This window comes from Orussus abietinus, unplaced genomic scaffold (genome assembly GCF_000612105.2).
Source record: "Orussus abietinus isolate OABI.00-Male unplaced genomic scaffold, Oabi_2.0 scaffold142, whole genome shotgun sequence".
NCBI classification, from domain to species: Eukaryota; Metazoa; Arthropoda; class Insecta; order Hymenoptera; family Orussidae; genus Orussus; species Orussus abietinus.
In genome coordinates, this window is record NW_019394380.1 from 153,229 (window position 1) to 174,375 (window position 21,147).

General features: G+C 54.6%; 1 protein-coding gene across 16 annotated transcripts in view; it reads left to right on the top strand.

Annotated features, from left to right (window-relative positions):
• Positions 1-21,147, top strand: part of LOC105695213 (CUGBP Elav-like family member 2) — a 98,440-nt gene that overhangs the window by 56,653 nt on the left and 20,640 nt on the right. For all 16 annotated transcript variants that reach the window (XM_023432075.1, XM_023432079.1, XM_023432070.1 and 13 more), the window contains 3 exons: positions 7,124-7,293; positions 14,720-14,802; positions 18,273-18,321. In XM_023432075.1, coding sequence (XP_023287843.1) covers positions 7,124-7,293; positions 14,720-14,802; positions 18,273-18,321 — 302 coding nt within the window. The remainder of the gene's footprint in view (positions 1-7,123; positions 7,294-14,719; positions 14,803-18,272; positions 18,322-21,147) is intronic.

Sequence of the window (21,147 nt, forward strand, 5' to 3'; positions counted from 1 at the left end):
GGGCGAAAACGACGAAAAGGCTGGACCGAAACCTCAAAATAAATGTTGTTTGGTGTTTTTTTTTTTTTTTTTTTTTTTAAGAAACGTCGCATCCTAATTTCGTAAATGATTAGTTGTTTACATAGTAACCATATTCTACGGGTGAATGAAAAAAAATTTGATCGATTCGCCAAATATTTTTCCGCGGGCGTTTACGGCGTTTCTTGGCCACCTTCTTCCCCTCGGGGAGGAACTCTCCGCGTCGAGACTCGCAAAGCCCGTAAGTCTTTCCGCTTTAAGTTCGATAACGTTAGACTTCCGGCTACGGGGCGCGCCGAGATCGGCCCATTAAATTTCCACGGCCATTGACCGGCCCGGTAAGTTTTCGCTTTAAACGAGCCGAGCTTCGTACACGGCAAAGAACCTCCGGCAAACGAGTCACGCGCTGAAACCCGCGAAACGCCGGGACCTCTCGAGTCATCGGGTTCGACTTAGGTCGCGGACCTTCCGGCCTGCCTTTTAATTCGCCGCCGGTCGACCGATTTAATGCCACCGATATGGCTTCGCGGATCAAAGGCCGGAAAGCAGTGGGCTCGTTAATGATCACCGCCGGCCGGATAGAGACCCACCGGGGCCGCTTTGTAAAGCGAGTCTCGACGGGAGCAAACCGATCTTCGAGGAAACCGAGGGCGAAGCCCGACGACGGGGCGGGAAGAAAGGGACAGGGGGACGTCGCTCGAATCAATTTTCAACGATGCTTTGAACCCACGCGCGGAAAATATTTGGTCGAATCGAGGACATTTTTGCTGGTTCAGCCACAGGATACGGTTGGTATCCGCAGAAAAAGAATTCACGGTCGCAGCATTTTTTGGCCGTTCCTGCGAAATTATTTGCTAATTTAGGAAGCATCTTTTCTAAAGAAATAAGTGGGAATTTCTTTTTTTTTTTCCGTGCATGGATCTCGTCGCGCGTCCCGCTGACCGAAAAGGGAACCGTTCCGAGATGGGACTTTTTGTGGGGGGCAAAGGGGGTCGGCGCCCCCTTCGATGGACGTGACCTTTGTCGCGAGGTCGGGCATGTCGGGCACGTCGCCGGCCCGGTTTTTCGCGTCGCTTTACGTGCGGCTAGGAGGTAGCAGAGATCGGAGGAGGTCGAGAAGTGGCACTCGTGCGATTCGAGGATTCAGCGAGAGGGGCGAAAGAGGCGTCCTTATCCGCGCTTTCAATGGACCGGGGAGGCTGCGGATCCGCTGCGCTTTTGGCGCGAGTCGACCGAATCGAGAAAGGGCACGTCGATCCGCGTTCGCTTCGCGGGACCGCGAAGGACTCGTCGAGGCGACCCCTGCTCTTGGGCAGGACCTCGTCGGATCCGCTGGGGAACGGCGGTCAGTTCCCGCTCGGCCGAACAGGGACATCAAAAGCGTTGGGTCCCATTGAAATCTTTGGTCGCGGGACGTGGGTGGAGACGCCATGATCAAAGATGTCGCGCGACTCGGGGAGGCTCGAACCGGAGATTTCGAGCGGCAGGGACGAAGGGATTGAGAAACGGGAGCTGAGGGCGGAGGTCGAAGACGGAAACCTGAAAAGAGGACGCCTCGAATAATCATTCCGACACGGGCTCCGGAAGGAGGGGCAGGAAAAACCGGGAAAGAGTCTCCTCTCCGTGGTTCTTTTTTTCCTCGCTTTCCGCTCATCCTCCGGGCGAGGACGTGTCGGACGAGGAGGGGCCTGGGGGGAGCTTGATTTTGATTTCAAAGCCGTTGATCTTCGGGGCGGGAGAACGAGTGGAGCATCTTCAGGGAAGAGGATTTTCTGCGCGCAGAAAAAAAATTTCGTTCGTTCGAGGTGATCCCAAAGTCTCGCGTATACGTTTCAAAAAGTCAAAATATTCATACAATTTTTCTATAAACTGGGTGCATCAAATAATTTGAAACTTTAACACGTGATTATGGAGGAAATCGCGAAATATCATTTATCGACAAAAAAAAATGTATTTATCCCGTAGAAGAACTAGAAACCCTTTCGTAACACTTTAAAAGCGCAAATGTCTTTTTTTTCCGCGTGGGAAGCGAAGTCGTACCTGGGTGGTAATAAGCGGCGCCTCGTCCTTTCTCGAAAAGGACGTAGAACGGTCCCGGAATGGACGTCGGAAGGGCGGCTCCGCGATACGGTCGGTTGACGAGGGAGTTGGACCTCTGCCAAATCGCCCGTCAACGGTCGGGCGAGAAGTTAAGGGGCGCGAAAGGGAGAGGTGGACGTAGGGTGGATTTCCCTATCGGGCCGTACGTTTGGAATCATCCCCCGACCCTCTTGGAGGGAGTTGCATCCCCATTAACGGGGCGCGAGACCGTCCGGGAGAGCACCCTTGGAATTTGTGCTCGCGGATTTGAATCGGCGAATGCCTCCCCGCGACCGTGTATTGAATATTACAGATGCGACTGCCTCGCTGCGAGCATTACCTATTTTTTCCCTTTTTTTGTCGCTTTTTTTCTCCCTCGTTACATGGATTATGCACCCCGAGCAGCGAGCATCCAAGATACGCGAGGGTTGCATCGATCGTCGGTTTTCGCTTCCCGAGTGCTATACGGGCTGGTGGCCTCTTGAATTTAATTCTTTAAAAATCGGCTCGCAATGCACGGGGAAAAAAAGAGGGCACCGACCTTCGAGGGGGCGCAAGCGTAAGAACGCGGAAAAAAAATTTGCTCTTCTAGCGAACGGGGTTGATAAAAATCATGATTTCTTTAAAAAATAATAGAGCCGCTGATTTTTTTAAATCGCGATGATTTTAATAAACTCCTTGTTTAAATGATTAAATTAAATCGATATTACCGTTTCTGGATACAAATTTTGCCGGCCCACATTTCACGTGTTCACGTTTGACGAGGCAAGTAAAATTTCCTGTTATGCCTGCGAATTCTTTTTCCGCGTGTACGTAGGAATGGAGAAGCGGTCGTACCGCGAACTCGGAGGATTCCTCCCCTCTCTCTCCCTCCAGGAAGGTGGACTCGCGAAGGAGCACTCGAGGCAAAAAGAAAATCCAAGAAAGCAGTCGCGAAGTTCGACACTTGGCTCGCCTCCAAAGTCGGCGACTTTTAGCGCGTTTCGGACCGTTACCGTTAATTGTACGGGGGCAGGGCGCGCTAAGAGGCGTCGGGGGCGGCCGAGGAAATTCGAGTAAATTCTAATTTCGGATTAAGGTTTACGTCTCGGGACCCAAGATGGCCTCCGAGTCGACGACCACCCCGCTCGATCCGACGATGCTCGGTCGTATCGGTGCCCGAGGCGATTAATCGATCCGCAGCGGACCGCGATACGTAACGCCATGCATAAAAATAACGATCCGTACCTCGCAAGACGAGCCGTACGTCGAGTGCGCCGTCGCGCGGCAATTCACGGCTGCAGTCGATTTCAATTTTCCCCGGCAATTACTCAAGTGCTCGCGTTCAATTGGCACCCGCGACGGCGAGCGGTGAATGCGAATGCAGGGGCCGGGCATCGGGCCGGTTCGACGTCGTAATTCAAAAGTTGGACGCGCCTACGTCCACTGGCGTCCGTAGTCGGTTCACGGGCGTAGCAGCTATTTTCCAAAAAGTAAGAGAAAACGCCCGGCCCGTCGTTGCGTTCCGACGTCGCCGGGATAATAACGGTGCCACGTCGGAGAGCCAGTCGACCTCGTAATCTCGCTCGAGAACGTTGGACCCCTTCCGTCGCGTAGCCGATGAGAGATCGATTCGACTATGCGATAAGACCGTTACGAGTGCGATCCCATTTTTACCCAGCCCCGCCCTTAAGGCTACATGCCCATTATGGTAGGATTCAATTAAATTTGATACAACATTTTTTCCTCGTATACTTTTTCGAAAAACGGCGGCCGTGCCAGCTTTCTCGAGCGTTCACGTCTTCCGTGAGTTCGTCGGAGAGAAAGGGCGCGGCCCTCGCGAGCCGTTCCCGTCTTGGTCCGCGTAACTCGGACTAACCCTTTGGCGACTGGGGGAAGCGGGGCCAGGGGCGAGATCGCGGAAACCGGGGAACCGGGGGAACCGAGGAAACTCCGGGAAAGCTTGCAACCCGCGGGTGGCACCATTGTTCCCGAGGCGGCTGCAGTCACGCGCGCCCACCGCCGAATTCAATATGCATTGTCGGCAGAAGACGTAAAGATGCGTCTCCCCCATTGTCCCGGGTTTTAGTTAGGTCGCGACGCGATTAATCCTCGACCCGGCGGCCCGGAGTCGAACCGAGGACGCGATGCGGACCTCCCGAACGGGAAAAGGTAACGGGGGGCCCCGTTATCGTTTCTACTCGGGCTGCATTTTGACTACGAACGGCATTTTTGCCCCGCTGGGAAATCACTCATTCGGCGCCGCATCTCGCGTACGATCGTTCATTTCATTTGCCACCGGCCCGCGGCGCTGTCGCCTCCGCCTATCCGCCTATCCGTCAATCCGTCTCCCTCGGCCCGCCCTCGCCCCTTCGCGTGCCCGGACTCCGACTCTTCGGTCGCGAGGCTTCCTCCACGGGGGCGAGAATCGCGAGGGTAATGTCCGATTCACCGGAAGGTGGATCTCCTCCCCCTCCTGCATTAGGCGATTGCGGCACCCGCGGTCGGGCGGGCCGAGTAAAGCCGACGTCTCTACTCGGAAACGACTCGACTTCCTTTACGCCTCCGTGCAAGTTTTATGGAACCGCGCGCCCTTTCCGCCCTCCTTTCGCCCTCCTTCCGCAGCGCGGACCGGACGGTGATGGCTAAAAAGTTAAACACGGATTGGAATTTGCCGTTTCATATACGAGGGCGCACCTCGGAAAGGTATAAAATTAAGGTGACGCGAATGAATCCTTTTTTCGCGCGGTAACGGCGGAATCTCGAATGCGGCGGTAAGTGATGGACGAGTCCGATAATTTAGCGAAATAACGCCTCCCTTGGAGGCTCCGGAGAAGAATGAAAAGGCAAACGAACGGCGATCACCCCCGGCGCACTTGTCGGCTCCGATCGGTTCCCTTCCAAGATTCTCGTTCTCGAGCGGGAAGAATTGAATTTTCCGGAAAGTCATTAGGGGACTTAAGCCTAGGCAAATGGGCCAATCGAGCAGCCCGTCAAGCCGGCCGACCTTCCCGCGTTTTTCTCCCCGTTCGACGGCGGAGCTCCGAGCCCTTTCAATTTTATGCAATTTCCTGCAAGCTTAAGGCTCTCGCCAGATTTAATAGGAGTTCCGCCGATCAAGCGACCGGCGGAACCGGGGCCCCCTTCTCCCGACACGGAGAAAAAGGTTTAGTTGCCGTTCCAACTTTATTACTTCATTATTTTCTTAGTCTAACGTCGCAAACAGTTTTAGGAGCTACCCTGAGAGAAAAATGCATTAAATAATTATTCTTTGAATCAGCAAAATATTTCATTGGTTCAATGAAATTTTTTTTTCTCAGAGTATAAACTATGATTTCGACCTCGGCGGAAAGACCGAGTCGAGGCCGCGAGGTCGCGAGGAAACGACCGGACGACTCGACGTCGAGGTCGGAGGAGAGTCGAAGTGTAAGGTTACTCCTCGGAGGTCGGGAAAGGGAGGGACGTCGAGAAAATCGAGAGGGCGTCCAAGAAGGGGCCGACGAGGCGAGGAAGTCGGTGGCACTCCTTTGATGTACTTTGCGTCTACTCTTACGGCCATTATCCGCGTCTTCCCTTCGACCTCGACCTCTCTCTCCCCCTTCTCCCCTCTCTCCCTTCTTCTGGCTTCGTTAATGGACGAGGGCGATTAAACGCACTCCACGATACCGAGTCGATTCCGAGTTGCCTTTCGGTTGGGAGGGTGAGCTGTCCTCTCGGGAAGATATCGTGCGGAGGATCGCGGACGCGCAACCTGCCCCTTTCCGTTCCGGGGTTATGGTGAAGCAAAACCTCCTCAAATAGCTCGATTCCAATAAGACACTCCTTGTTAAGATTTTTTTTTTTTAATGCAACACCCAATATAATTCGACGCAATTATCGACGTAAATACGAGCGTCGAGAACGTAGATATTTGTTAGAATCTTTTTTACCGGCGTCGATAAAATTTCGCGACGTGTTTCACTTCACCTTGATCCGAACCATCTTTGCGAAGAGCGAGCCGAGGGAGTTCCTTATGTAAGGAAGTCCCGAGCCAAGACGCGATCCCCCCTGTCCCCATCTAGCTTCTTCTCGACCACGATGGGAAAGATGAGAGGAGCCGACCGGGTGGAAAATCGCTTTAAACCTCGTCGGCCGATATTAACCTCCGAGAGCGCGGGTCGCGCGCCGAGTCTTTCGGCATCGCCGGCCCTCGGTTGTTTCCCCTTTCTTTTTTTTCTCCCGAGGCCGCTGCTCCTTCGAGAGCCGATAGGTTCCCACCCGGGAAATAACCGGCAATCCCGGACGACCCGAATTCCCCCGGAACCTCGCAACTTTGTGCCGGCGCAATTTTATGGAGCAACAAACTGTCGCGTCCGCAGCGTGAAGCGGTAATGTCTTCCGCTCGTATAAACCAGCCGTACTCGACGGGGCACATAACTCACGGCTGCCGGTTAACCGAGCCACCCGGTTCCGAGTCGGTTCCGAGTCGGTTCCGAGTCGGTTCCGACTCGGTTCCGGCCCAGGCTCCTTCCAGCTTCTCTTTCGATCTCGGAGGCGGCCCGTCTCGAGCTTTAAAGCGGTTCTTTAACCGCCCGTTTAATTTTTCTTCCCCCGGAGTCGCGAACTCGAGCTCAACGGGGACTCTTCGGGCGGATCGAGCAACGTCGATGGCGGAAGTCTATGAAAATTAAACGCGAACCGGAAAGGACCGGCCACTTCTCCACTGGAGAACCATCGAACGACCGGGGAAAGTTCGAGTGGGCAGCTCACGGCAGGAACTAACTTTGCGAATGAAAAACGGTGCCCCCACGAGCGCCGAGTGCAAGTAACGAAACCTTGTCCGTGGCAGAGGCTGCACTTTACGATTCGTAGTGGATGACTCGTTATCGAATTATTCGAACGCCGCCGGGGAACTTGCGCCCGCAGAAAAAGAATTCACAGGTGTAACAAGAAATTTTACCTGCTTCAATAAACGGGAGCACTTGAAAATTGGCCATTGCTAAAACTGCAAATGTCCTTTTTTCCGGACACCGAAATTTATCGGCAATTCCGATATTGTCTGTTTCAGCATAATGGGCAACAATAGCGTGGAGCAGCCCGACCCCGATTACATAAAGATGTTCGTCGGGCAGGTTCCCCGCAGCATGGACGAAAATGACCTCAGGGCCATGTTCGAGGAGTTTGGCCGTGTCCACCAGGTGAACGTCTTGCGGGACAAGGAAACCGGAAGCAGTAAAGGTGAGCACCTTGCGACATCCACCCCGGATATTTTTTTTTCGTTCGTTTCGAATGCCGTAATCGCGTCCCTCGCGACTACGTCACCGTATCTATGGAGAGTCGAGGGTTTCCTCGGTAGAGAATTTATTTCATCGTCTTCCGTAACACCTTAATCAAGGGATGAAGCCCTAACTCGAGGCGCTCCTTAGTTCCGTACGCATTCTCCATGAAGGAGAATAAGAGCAAACCGTGGGATCGATTCCGAGGAGCGGGGAAACGCGAGCGGGAAGGAAGGGAACCTCGAACGATACGTCGACGACGGTGACGGTTCCGAATCGGGAACCGTCCTAACGACCCGGGTCTTGAATCGCGTCTGTCGGCTCGTCGTTCACCGGGAAAACCGCCCAGGTGAGAGGACGTAACGAGAAGGAAGCCCGAGAAAGCGCGGTAACGAGGCGGGAGTAAATTGGAAGAGCATAACTCTCGGAGAAGTTGTTTAGACCGACGCCGAGTACAAGGCCAGGGCGCGAAACGAGACGGATGACGGCCGTGAAAACGTCCCGTGGGAAATCGTTATCGACGGGGACGCCGATGTCAGGAAACGACTTCGTTCCCTCGCGTCTCTCCCGGGATCTCCGGAACTCGAGATAAAAATCTGTCGATCTCCCTTTCAAAGGCCTCGTCCTCGAGTGGCACGCGGAAAAGAAGTTCACAGTCGCAACGAGTTTTACTTGCCGCATAAACGTGCGCGGAAAAAATTGTAGAATCCCTGGAAGTGGATCCCGGAGGGCGTCCTGGCGAGTAATCGGGCAAATCGAGGACCGGATGTCGCGACTTGGACCGATCGAATTTCGCGCACGACCGGGGCGGCCATTGTAAACCGGGCATTAGAGATCGGTGGGGTCTCGCGGTCCGTTTGGCGATTCGATGAATATCGATGTCGTAGGGGTCCTGGCGAAAGGACGAGCAGGACGAGCAGGGAAAGGCACGGATACCCGGCTTAAGGATCGATGCCCAGACAGCGGTCGTCAGCCGCTTCCGCGGCCCTTCCTCGGTCTATTGATCGAAGCTAACCTCCCTTCTCGTGTCCCCTACGCTCCCGCGAACCTGCCTACATGCCGAGGCTTTCGCCAATCCTTTCACCGGGAGAAAAACCCGACCTTTGTCCCCGGGAATGGAAATTCCTCGCCGGGGAGGATTCGCTCCGGCCGCGCAATTTCTGCCGCGTCGGGAATCTCGACGCGCGTCGACTTCGAGTCGCTAATCGAGGCCGCATCGATGGGTCGGATGCAACGCGTAACGTCAAGGTTGAAACTTGGATTTCCTTGTTTCCGATTTAGCGTTCCTTTATCGTTCCTTTGGTTGCGCCTTCCGGATGGTCCACTCGAGTCGGTCCTCGAGGGAAAAGTTGGCCTCGAGGATTTTAAGGGCGCCTATATCGATTGGGAGGCGCGGCGCTCCGCTCGAACGCGAGGTTACACGGAATGGCTTTAGCGGTACTTCCGGAATGTTGGTTCGGATCGGAAGTTTTACTTGGCGGTCGAAGCCAATCGAAGAGCGGGCGTCCTGCACTGGAAATGGTTAAGCCGCGTTCAGAGAGCGCTTTCGCCGGGAGGACTCACACGGGCGATTACGACCAGGAAACCCTCCTGGGCTTAGCGAATTTTTCCGCCTCGTTGGCTCTGCTTTTTAAGCGCGTTAGGGTGACCCGGGCGAGAAATCTCCTCCTGTTCCCGAACTTGCCCTTCCCCCTTCGGATGCGCCGCTGAAGGCGGTCCTGCGTCCTGCGTCCTCGCAGGACCTCTCCTTCGGGTCTTCGCCCTTCCCTGCGAGTGCCCAAAGTTCCAAAGTTCGCGAGACACTCCTCGCGACCGAAGGGAAACTTCCTCGATGGGCCGATCGAAGGTTGCCAGGCGACGATTTCCAGGAGACGCCCTGGGCGTCGCGACGATCCCCGCAAGACGTCGAACCGATTCGGTATCGATGTCCGACCCGATCGAGTTCTCCGCCGCGGAAAACGGGCGAAGAAGACACGCCAGAAGAAGCGGCGGATCGGAAAGCTTCCGCAAATATTGACCCTCGACAAACGTCGGACCTCTGGCGGATGGCCGCGTCGTAACCCCGGGCATTCCGGCGCGGAGACCACGCGACCGGCCAAGAACGAGACGATGGACCCTGGCCGCCGACCGAAGTCTCGAATCCGAAGTCGGTTCCTGTTCGAAAATACCCCCGGGCGATCTTCCTGGCAAGGTATTCGTCCACCGGAAGGTCGCCCCGGGCGAGAGCGTCGCGACGCTCCAGAAGCTTCCCCGCGACGCATTCTACCGGATTAAGATAAAACAGCGGTCTTGGATCAGTCAACACTTTGTTTCCAAAAATCCACATTTTGAAAACGTCGGGTTAATTCTTAGGTGTTCGTGAGTCGCGTGTCAAAATTTCGGACAGTTCGGTCCAACGCTTTTTTTCTTAAATTTCCGGGCAAGAACCCCTCCTTTCGCCCCAGATTTTACGGCGTCGCGGCCCTCGGCTCTTTGAAACAAAGTTTGGATTTCCGCCTCCGCGTTTCCTCTCCCTCTCCCTCCATTAATCTCAGCCGGACCCCCGTAGTTTTCTCACGGTGTCGGTGAAATAAAAGAGCGGAAAGGGGCGATGCATCGAGAAGGTCGCAACTCTCGGGAGTCTTAAATCTCCCGGTCGCCTCGTCGAAAATACGGAGCCGAGCTTCCGAGCGAGGTTTAAGTAATTGCGAGGCAATCGGGAGATTATCGCCGAAGGAAAATATTCGGGAACTCGGTTCGGGCTCTGTTTAAGTCCTTTGGGCCGTTTTCCTTCCACCTTCCTGCGGAATGCTCGGCGAATGTTAAGCGGAAAGTCGGTGGGCGACTTTAATTTAAACTTACGTGGGGGGATTTGGACTTTTACGGCGTCAATGTAAGGATAGGGGAATTGCGTTTCTCGCCGCAGCGAAAAGTTCCAACTTGGGTTGTACGTGGCGAATCGGGCTCGAAAAAATTCTAGGCACCGCCCGCGGACACTCAGCGCCTTACCGTGCGTTTCTGCGCGACCCGCAAAGGCGATTCGGTTTACTAGAAATTATAATAACGCCTGCACTGAGAAAAAATGGTGATAAATTGTGGGGTAAATGTTCAAAATAAGTGGAAAAAGAGATCCTGCCCGGACGCGTTCGTTTCCAGAGATAATTCGGTCGAAGACTACTCGCGCGAAATTCGCCCCCGATCGTGGAAACTGGTCCGCGCGAATTCCGCAGACGGGGCTAATTCGCCGGCGGGATTATAAGGAGCCGGATCAGCGAAGTTTCGTTACCGAAATCCTCTTCGGCGCGAGTCCCCTTTATCCTCCCATTTACAGTACGCCGCCCCGTTGGTGCGGTTCCACCGCCATTGTAGAACCGGCGTCGATTACGCAAATATTTGACCGGGCCAAGGTAACGCGTAACCGCGTTCCGGCCGATTCCGGAAGATATTCCGGGGAATTTGCGCCGAGCTCGCCGAACCACCGACCGTCGTCAGGGATCCGATCAACTTTGGCATGCGAAATTGACAGGGTGAATTTTTTTCCTGCGGGTGCATCTCCACCCCGAGAAAAAGATTTCATGGAACGAGCGAAACGTTTCTTTGGTTCGGTGACATTTTTTTCTCAGGGTAAGGCAGGGAGGTCGAGGTCGCTTAATTCTCGACCCCTCGCAAGCTCGCGACTCGATCGCCTCGATATACCTCTCGCTGCGGAAATCTCGGTGATCCGGAGGGACGCGTCGACAAACGGTGTCGCGCCTATCCGCAAAGCCCGGGGTAAATCCCGGCGTCGGCGAGGATTCCTTTTCCAATTCGAGATCCACCCCGGCGCGGAGAAAGTGGAGCCCGACCCCTTTAATGGCGACAAATCCCCTCCCGCGGATTGGCCCCCGTACTGACCTTCGAGATACGTGCTCGAGTTTCCCTAACCCGCCCCGTCCAATTCCGGCGCCGTCGAACGCCATTATATTCGCCCTTCCGCTACCTTCTTCCTCTTGTTCCTCCTCTCCCTCCTCTCCCTCCTCTCCCTCTTCCTCCGCCCTGGTTCTCAGAGGCCGCCGCTCGGCCGCGCTCCGACAATGGCGGAATTATAAAATTAACGAGCGGCATCCATCAGCGCGCATAATACCTAACGCATTAAGCCGCGCGTCTCCGCGAAGAGAGGCTTCCTTTTTTTCCACGCTGGCCGTTCAATCTTGGTTAAAGCCTACCGCCATGCGGCTGTTTTGTATTCCGCGACCGTTCCGCGGGCAGCCCGGGAAAAACTGTCGGGAGGGTGCGGAAAATCAGCCCTGGGCGGGTCCGAGCTCGGGGCGCGAGAACGGAGATTGAGACCCGGATTTATTAATAAGCTCGAGAGCGAGACTGCGAACAGACAGGGATATTAAATCATATTTGGTTATTATATACCATTCTTCTTAGAAGTAACAAAATATTTCTTTCGCTCGATTAATGTTTTTTCTCGATACGGTCGCCCGTTTTAACGGAGGTCCTTTGCCAACGACTTCTCTCCAGAGGGGATCCCAGAAAACGACGCGAATACCGAGGGCGCGATCATCTTCGCGTAATATCGCGTGATATCGCGTTCCCAAGAGTGCAGCGCCCTTAAAGGTTTACGGCGACGACAGTGCCGCTCGCGGGTCCGACGCTCCGTTTCCGCGCTGCGGATGGCCGGTCCGAAGTGTCGCGCGGATGGCGACCGGTCGGCCGTTAAACGGCGGTCGTTTCGAGCAGCGCGTGTCCTCCGAGCCTGGAAACCTCGAGACCTCGAAACCTCGACATCCCGGGATCCTCGCCACCCTCCCCGAAGGGAAGATCCTGCGTCCAAGGCGCGGGGAGGAAGGAGGATCCTCGACGTCGAGCTCGGGAGGAGAGACAATGCGGTCGACGGCAGATGCGGCAAATTGCCCGACCGTAATCCGGCGCGGCCGCGCCGTCCCCGCGGGATGCCTCACGGCGGACCGACGCCGACGTGATCCGACGTGATTGCGCCAGTCCGAGGGATTCCAAGAGCCTACCGACAAAAATGTCGGAATCGATATCTGCCATCTAGGCGCGATCCGTAGGGGTGTATAAATGAGCGTCGAGTCCCTTTTGTTATATCGAGAACGAAAAAAAGAACGTTTGTTCCTGCAAGTAAAGTTCTTCGTTATGCCTGTGAATTCTTTTCCCGCGAGCGCGGACGTTCGAGGGAGACGGCGAGATCGTTACCGCCGGATCGTGACCCGGGGTCTGCGGAACGAGGAGGCGGAAGAGGACGCGGAAAGGGTTTCTTCGGCCGATAACCCGGTCTCGCTCGCTTATCCTCGGCGAACGGGTCGGAATTGTCGGTTGTGCGTGTTTTACGAGCGAGCTTATTAGGCGCCGTCGTTCCGCCTTATCTGCGCCGCCACCCCCTTCCGACCTTTTGGAAGGATAAAAACGCGGTCTCGCCCCCGCTCGTTTACCGCAGCGACGTGCGGCGGCAACGAGGCGGAAACCAATTTCCGCGAGGATCCGGATCGCGGAATCGGCGATCGACGTCGATCGACTCTCGCCAGTGGACGAGGTCGGCGCCGCGACGTTGGCGTCGGGTCTTACCGGCATCTATCCCGGGGGATAATATCCGCAGGGGGGGAGCCATCTTTTACGCGGCCGGAATACCAATGGACCAGGCCGGGTAAAAATGTATCGCGTTACTCCGCCGAGGCGGACGCCGGACGGCTTTTGCATGGAACGCGACGCGGAACCGCTCGCCGGATTACTCCGGAACGAAGCGGAAGCGGGAGGTAATCGAACGCGTTCGCCGGGGCTCCGGCTGGCTGCGGCCGCGGCCAAGACGCGCCGGAGGAGCCGCCCCCGGCTTGTCCGCGCAGATTTCCCGCGGGACTCTAATGACGCAGCGGCCGCGGAGGACCCAAATTCATCCGCAATTTCATCCCCAATTTCATCCTCTGCGGCCCCCGCGTCCGATTACTCCTCGCGAGCGGAATCGCGAGGAGGGTCGTTGGGTCGAAAAGTTCGACCTCGATCGAGAGATCGACCCTAAACGGCCGGGGCGAGGGGCTATTCTCTCGGAAATCGGGGAAAACGATTTCCCGTTCAAACGCGAGTTTCTCGATTACGAGAGTGGTCCAAATTATTGGACGATCGTCCTGACATATTTTTTTCTCACATCGGAGTCCTCGATAATTGTACATCGATCTAAATACGTTCGGGTAGTGCAATTAAAATAAGTGCCTTATTCGAGTCGACCGATTCGAGGGGTTCGCTTCACCTTAAAATCCATAATTTCTTAAGTAAATACTCCCTCGGCTCACGGTGGAGCAAATATCGGATAGAGAGGCGAATTTGTTCGAGTTTCCCCGACCCGCCACGAGCGACGCTCGCCTCGGGTAAAAAATGGCCGACAAGGGCTGCGAGAACGATATTCCGGAGTACGACTAATCTCGCGACATGATCGCTCGATAGACCTTTAAATCACTCCCGGGAACTGTCGCTCGGCCCTTGGCACGGCTCTCGTGATACTCGTGTCTACAAATGGCTCCATTCGTCGAGGTGCCAACGCACCCTCCCCCCGGCCCCCGGGGACAACCTGGACGCGGCGGGCGAACCGCTCCGGTGGAAACGCGCCGACGGAATTAGCGACTCCTGCTCGTCTCGAATCGACTCCGCTTTCTCCGCTGGACGTCGACTCGGACAAAGCGTTTCGCTTCCCGTTTTCGTTCCCTTATAGCGCATATGTTCGCGTTGTAAAATTTGAAATAATTCGGGACACCCAGCTTGGGGAAAAGTTTCACGAACGATCGATCCCTCGGATGCCGCTTTCGTATCCGCTTAAAGCGCTCCTCGGGAGATCCATCTTCCTCTATGGGAAGGACAACGGGGCCTTCGTTAGAATTCTCATTAGAAAAGTCATCCCCTTTCGGGGGGGATTTCGAGTTTCTGGCTCCCGTTCCTCCGAGTCGAGTGGAAAAGTTGCGGAAGCCGGTTAACGCGCGTTACTTTTTTTTTTTTTCCCTCGGGATAGGGCGTCCTATTTTCGGCCCGCCACGACGAAAGTTCACCCGGGATGGAAACGCCTCCGAATAACCCCGTTGCGTTTCTTCGACGAGGCAATTCGACGGGGCCATCGACGTAACGGGACTTTCGCCCCGGAATATTCGAAAGTTCCGGAAACGCTTCGGACTTTAACGCCTCTTTCGGCTCCCTTCCGGCCTCCGCCGCGCGGTATTCGTAAACTAACAAGTAAGAGGTAAGCACCGTCGACTGAGACCCTGGAGGCCCGATATTACGTCGTATCGAACTCTTGCCAATTTCGAACTATCGATCCGAACCCCACCTCCACCCCGATCGCCGGCGGACGCGTTCTCGCGTCGTTGCGATTTCCACCTCGAACGAGGACTCGCACTATGGAGATTCCTTCTCTGTTCCAGGTTGCTGCTTCGTCACCTTCTTCACGAGGAAAGCCGCCCTCGCCGCGCAAAACGCTTTCCACAACATCATCAAGTTGAAAGGGGTAAGTCCGTCGAATTAATCCAAGGGGTTTCTGCGAAATTACTCCGCAACGGTCGCTAAAGTAGAAAGGAAGGACGGAAAGATGACCCGATGCGCACGGAGTCGGGAAGAAAGGGCGCGATCGGGAAAAATAAGAGAAAAAAATGGATTCGTCGGAATTTCCAAGAATTTGACGGCAGACCGTGGAAATGTAATAACTCCCTCCTGCTTGAATCCGCCTCGACCCTTCTCGATGATTTTGGAATTCGAGGGAATTTTGGGTCGGCCGGCCGACTGCTCTCCTCCGGGTAGCCAGACGGACGAGCTTCCGCCCAAACGCTGGCATATAAGATAAATAATGGGCCGACTCGGTAAATGTTTGTAAACCCGCCGGCCACTGTTCGTCTTCCGGCAAGAGAGCCACCCACCGTAGTAACCACCCGAGTAAATACCCCCCACGGACCCTCGGAGTACGACCGGGATCGTAGATGACGCGCGGCGTCCCGACGCCGAGGGAAAAGCGAGCGATAATAACCGTAAGAGGTCGCAGTCGAGGCAGTCGAGGCAGTCGTTAATTCCGTTCGCGTCGACTCGAAGGGGTGCCTATCGAGAGAAAAGGGCGGAACGCGCGCGGCCGCCGCATGGGTCGCTAAGAAAGAACAGAGCCGAGAAACAATGGCGGCGGTGAATGCGGCTTAAAGTCTACCGTAATGGCCGTTAACTTTGCAAATAGGAAGAATTCGTGGGGGCGGAAGGAAAGTGACCCAGAGGAAGTCGGCTCCGGAATCGCCCCAGGACCGGCGCGAAACCCCCGCAGGGGGGCGGCTCTCCGGGAATTGACTGGAAACAAGCGCGGGTACAAACTTCCGTATCGAGTTAAAACTCGAGTAATCGGGAGGGACGGGCTCGGGACTCGCCGGATCGAATTCCTTCTCCGTGACGAGACGTTTGCTTCCTCGATTACGCGCGCGGCGCCGCCGTCTTGGATTCCGAGACCGCTCTTTCGTCGATTTCAAAACGAAGAAGAGATTTTTTGGGAATCGTCGAACGAAGCGAAATTTTGCGGTCATTCAAGACTTTCGGTAGAACCTTCGCGATCACGCGTTAAAGTTTCGGATTGTTCGGTGTACCCGGTTTGGAGAGAAGTTTGATAAATTCGTTTACGCGCTTATCCAACCGACTTTATCTTCGAGGGAAGTCGGCCGAAATAGACCCGGGGTGTTTAGACCTCGTGTCGGGCGTTCGGTATTAACGAGCTCGAGAGAAAATGTCCCGCGGTTCGGGAACGAATCGGGCGAAGTAAACTGGGTCGCGGAAGAAAACTGCGCTTTGACGCTCGTTAACCGCAAAGTCCACAAACCGAAAATAAATCATTGTTCTTCGACTGGAGCGGCTAAGGTGGCCGGGCGTTTACGACGATCGTCTTTTAACGGGGCTCGACCCACATTTCCGATTTAAATAAGACAATTCTCGCCGGCCCTCGATACCGCATTTCCCTTCGTTCCCGGCAATTCCATTACGATCTCGCTATAGATGCCAAGATCGATAACCGTTCTCGTGCCTCTTCAATCTCGTAATATTTATCAGTTTCGATACCTACTTTTAATTGGGCGAGTCGTTTTCTCTCGGCGATCCTCCGGAATGGATTTTATTGCTCGACAACGCTAATGAAAACAAAAAGACCACGCCGAGTCTTACCCGGCTCGGATTAAGTGAAAGCAATTTCGAGCTGAACTTTTCGGACGAAAAAAGCGGAAGCAATCGACGCTGAAAACCGGGGAAAACGAACCAAGGGATCGATAATCGAGGAGCGTTTACCTCCATTTTGACCGACTTGAAAATCGACGAAAACGGCGCTCGTTGCTTTTCCCTCTTTTCCCCTCTCCGTCGACGTAGCCGGGCGGGCGAAGAGAAGGCACGACTAGCGTCCCGATGTCGGGAAACATCGAAATTTCCAAAATGCCGCTCGAATTTTCTGACAGTTTTCTCCATTCGGGCGGAGAACTTCATTTCCTGATACATCGCTCCGTCTACGTCAACGCCGCCTCCGTCACCGCAGAGGCGTGTCGCGTCATCGGGTCCTCGAGAGTCCGCAGTTGCCGCAACGCAACCGCGATCACGTTTTGTTTAGAGATGACTAAATGACTAGAGAGATGGAATTGCGCCATCGTTGCGTCACGGAGACGTCCCGGGACGTCCGACCTTGCCGAGATCTCCTCGAGAAAAAGGGCGGTATCGGCGTCGACGACGCCGACGGCGCCGACGGGGCATTTCGTTGACGTCGAGGTAAAAAGCGTCGAGAGCGTCGAGGCTGTCTTCGGGGAGGCGACGTCGGAAGGATGACCCGTGGTGCTCGGGGCGGAGGGCGCGTTGCCAAGTGCAGTTTCGCGGAATCTTTCAAATCGATTCCCATTTCGTGCCCGTGCCGGTAACGGCGTCTCGTATCGCCGTCGAGGCGAACAGGGCTCGATGGAAATGGACGCGACCTGTAATCCGTTATGTCGCGGCTTCTCGACGCGAGTCGAGCAAAGAAACATATTTTAAATTCAAAGAATAACGATTTGGCTCGAATAAGTTTCCACCATTCCGAATAAACGTCGCATCCAATTTATTCGATTTTATTGCAATCAAGTATTTGTTCTTCGAGTTAGTCATTTTTTCGCTCGGTGTAATGAGTGCGAGGCGAAAAAGCGAACCCGGGGGAAGATGTCGGTCGGTCGGTGCCGACTCCTCCCTTTTCGTCGGGGACCGACAATAAGCCGGGACGGAAATTAAGACGAGATCGCTGGCCGGATAAATTCATGGCAGCGACCGGGATGCGAAAAGATCCGGCGTCGCCCCTTCTGGGGGAGGGGAGGCGTCGAATGGATGGATGGGTGCTATCGCGGAAATTGAATATCGCCGCTCTCTCGCTCATCGGTGGCCCTACTCTTGGACCGCGAGAAATCTCGACGAATCTCCGCGAATTTGGAGGAATCCCATATGCGGTCGACGCGATCGTCGCCATCTTGAATATCGGCGTGGACGCGCACGCGTACCCCGGAATCCCGGCAGATTTTTCACGAGAATCCTGCCCGACGTTTCGCCCTTGACTTTTTCCTCCGTTTTGTCGACGCTTCGCGACGCCTCTACGTGGAGCGAATTTGCGAGGGACGCCACGTCGACGAGGTAAACGTTCGAGCCCCGAATCCCCCGGGACTTGGACTTTAACGTCGCTTTTTCAAGCTTTTGCCCTGAAACTTCCCCGGCTTTTCGCGACCCCTTCGTCCACTTCCAAGGTCTTGAAACTCACGAAACGTCATTTTTTAATAAACAAATTTTTTGGTTCTTGTTCGGGCTGAAGAAATATTTTTTTAACGGTTCGTGTGATGCGGTAACCTTGCGCGGAGCTCCTTTTGCGTTTTTTTTTTAAATAATCGAGATGAATCCCGCGCATGAGCGTGCTTTGAACGCGGATTCTCCATTAACCGAAGTATCATTTTCTGTTTACAGATGCAGAATCCAATCCAAATGAAACCTGCCGACAGCGAGAACCGGAATAGTAAGTTTTTACCACGTTTATCACGTACCTACAGAAAAAAGCCCCTAAGAAAATCCGACACTAACCGAGAATTTTCAATATGCGGCACGGTGGGACAAACGTGAATACACGACACAAAAGCGTAATTTATATTCCACCGACAGTGGATGGGACGAGTAGAGCGTGACATAAAATCCTAACATCTCCCATAGATACCAGGGTATTTTTCATCCGGGCTGAAATTTCGGAAAATTCACGGTCCGCGTTTTCGAACATGGCACCGTTGTCGGCGTGGGATCGGAAGCGCTCCAATTTTGTTCCCGACGCGGCATTATTTCCCCGCTTCTGCGGTTCCGTGGCCGCAGGCGGAGACGTTTACCCCGGAGGACGTCTTTCCGGTGTTTTGTGAAGGGCCACTTTCTTCGACAAGTTACGTTCGTGACCCGAGATTGGACGTTTCCTCGCGGCGGTCTCGGTCGGGGCAATAAACGTCCCCGTCTCAGTCGGCGAGGCGTAATGAGTTATTCGCGTCGCAACTTCGGCGGAGAATGCAGTGCGAGGCGGGTTCATTAGGTGCAAATTAATTGGCCGAATTGAGGGGCCGTCGAGATGACGGTATAGTCGAAGAAGATGTAATCGAGGGTGAGCAACCGGAAGGGAAGGGACTCTCGAAGGTGCACCTCGCCCACGTAACCGCACGTAGAACAACGTTTGATCGAATAAATACAATTTTTGTTGGTTGAACCGTACACTATGAAAAAAAAAAATGTCACCGAACTAAAAGAAACAACAAGGACGCTCTCGGTCCTTCCTCCCTTCCAGAAGCGAAATATGGCCTCGGCTCGGCCAAACGAGCGAAGCGGATACGCGAGGCGTCGTCAAAATCGAAGGGAAGGCGTCGCGGCGCGTCGCGACCGTAACGAGAGGAGCCACTCGAGGCTTTACGATACGACGAACATAACGGAGCCGGTAAACGCGTTATGCAAGGAGGAGATTCCCGGGTAACGACTCTTGGGAGTCGTCGCCGTAAGAGGAGCGTTAACGCTCGCGTCGGTGCGTAACGGCGACGCGCCGCGACGCAACGCATGCGTAACGCGAGGAGGGGGCTCGATGATGCGTCCGTCTATTATTATTTCGGCCGATGGTCGTCGTAGGTGCGTGTAGGATTCACCGGTCGACGGTTCGGAAAGCGTCCCGACGACGTCCGTCACGACGGAAGCGGCGAGACGTCGAACGGCGCGACCCGATCCGCCTGGACCAAAGGGCGCGGCGGGAAGAAAGAGGGAGGACTCGAGGGAGGCGAAAGCTTTATTTATACCGGTGACATTCTGTTTATTTTGGCTGACAGGCCCGGTCTGCGCCCAAATGACGACCGCCTTTGGCATACCTGAACACCTCGACTTGCATACCGCTTCTCTTCGACGTCGTATCTCTCCTTCCCTCTGCAAGAGGCAGACTCGTCTTCGGCGGGAATTATTCGCCGATAAAGTACAACCCAGGGATACCGACGCCGACTCGGAGGCCGCGATCGCAGGAACAATTTTCAACAAATTTTGAACGTGTCGGGATAATTCCTAGGTGCTCGCGAGTCACGTGTCAAAGTTTCGGACGGTTCGGTCCAAACCCTTAAAAAAAAAAAAAGTATTACTCGAATCGACCGATTCGAGGGGAGGTTTCGCTTCACCTTAACTGCGCTTTCTGGTGGGGAGCGGACGGTTCGACGAGAGTCAGTAATTTCCCAAGCAAGCAGCCCATTTGAGCCCGTTCGAAAGCTCGCAAGAGCGATAATTTTTATCTTACCGACTCGCGAGGTAGAGCTTAAAGAGTGCCAAGCAGATGGCGGGTCGATCGTCGGACGGATAAATTATTATATGCAAGTAACACGTAGGTACGGAACCGGGAGTTAAGTGCAAGAGCTTTAAGAAAGCCGTTTCGACTCGGGGAGAAGAAAAAGAAATGCCAGGTGCGGAGCGCTCGCGTTTTCCGTAAAACCGCTCGTTGCGTTTCTTTCTCGGTCAAGCGGAATTCCGCCGTGGACGCGAGCGGAGACAAATTCGATCGTCGCGCGTGCGTGGGCGAGTGACGGAAATTTGCGAGCTTCCGAAAAGCTCTTCGCGAGCGCAAAGAACATCTTTCGCGTAAGGTAAAAAAAAAACGTCTCGCTGTAATTACCGGACCCCGGTAAGTTTTCTCGAGAGAAACTCCTTACCGAGGCCGCTCGCCCGGGGAGACGGAGGAAGGTGGCGGGGTCGCTGCGGAAAACGCAAAAGTCGGAAAGGAAGGGCGGCCGGGCGCTTTTAATTGTCCTTTGACACGGCGAGTTGGCCGATTCTTTCGAGCTGTAGAGGCGAACTCGACGAGAGAAAAGAATGGCCCGTCGAGGTCGGTCGTTTCCGCGATTAACCGCGGAAGGTTCGGCCGCGATTACTTTTGCACGGTCGCTTTGGCGACGACGTTCGCTCGAAAAATCGGGGATCGCCCTCGGAAAATTGATTTTCCGGTATCCTTGGACCTCGCGTGGTCCACGTAGCCAGTGGGCTCTGAGAAATGAAATGCATCGAACCAAAGAAATATTTCTTTGAACGGTAAATTGGATGCAACGTTTCTTTGGAATTGTGACAATTTATTCGAGTCAAATTTTTTTTCTCAGAGTACTAAAAAAAAGTGAACCGTCTTATTAGGATCGACCGATTCGAGGGAGGTTTCGCTTCACCTTAAGTCATTACCTGCGGAGCCGACTTCCTGGAGTCGACCCGGTCTTGGCTCGACGCGTGCCAAGCACGTGCGTGCCCGGTGACGCGTCCAGTGATCGCGATCCTTGACTTTCGCGGGAGCATCGGCCCTGAC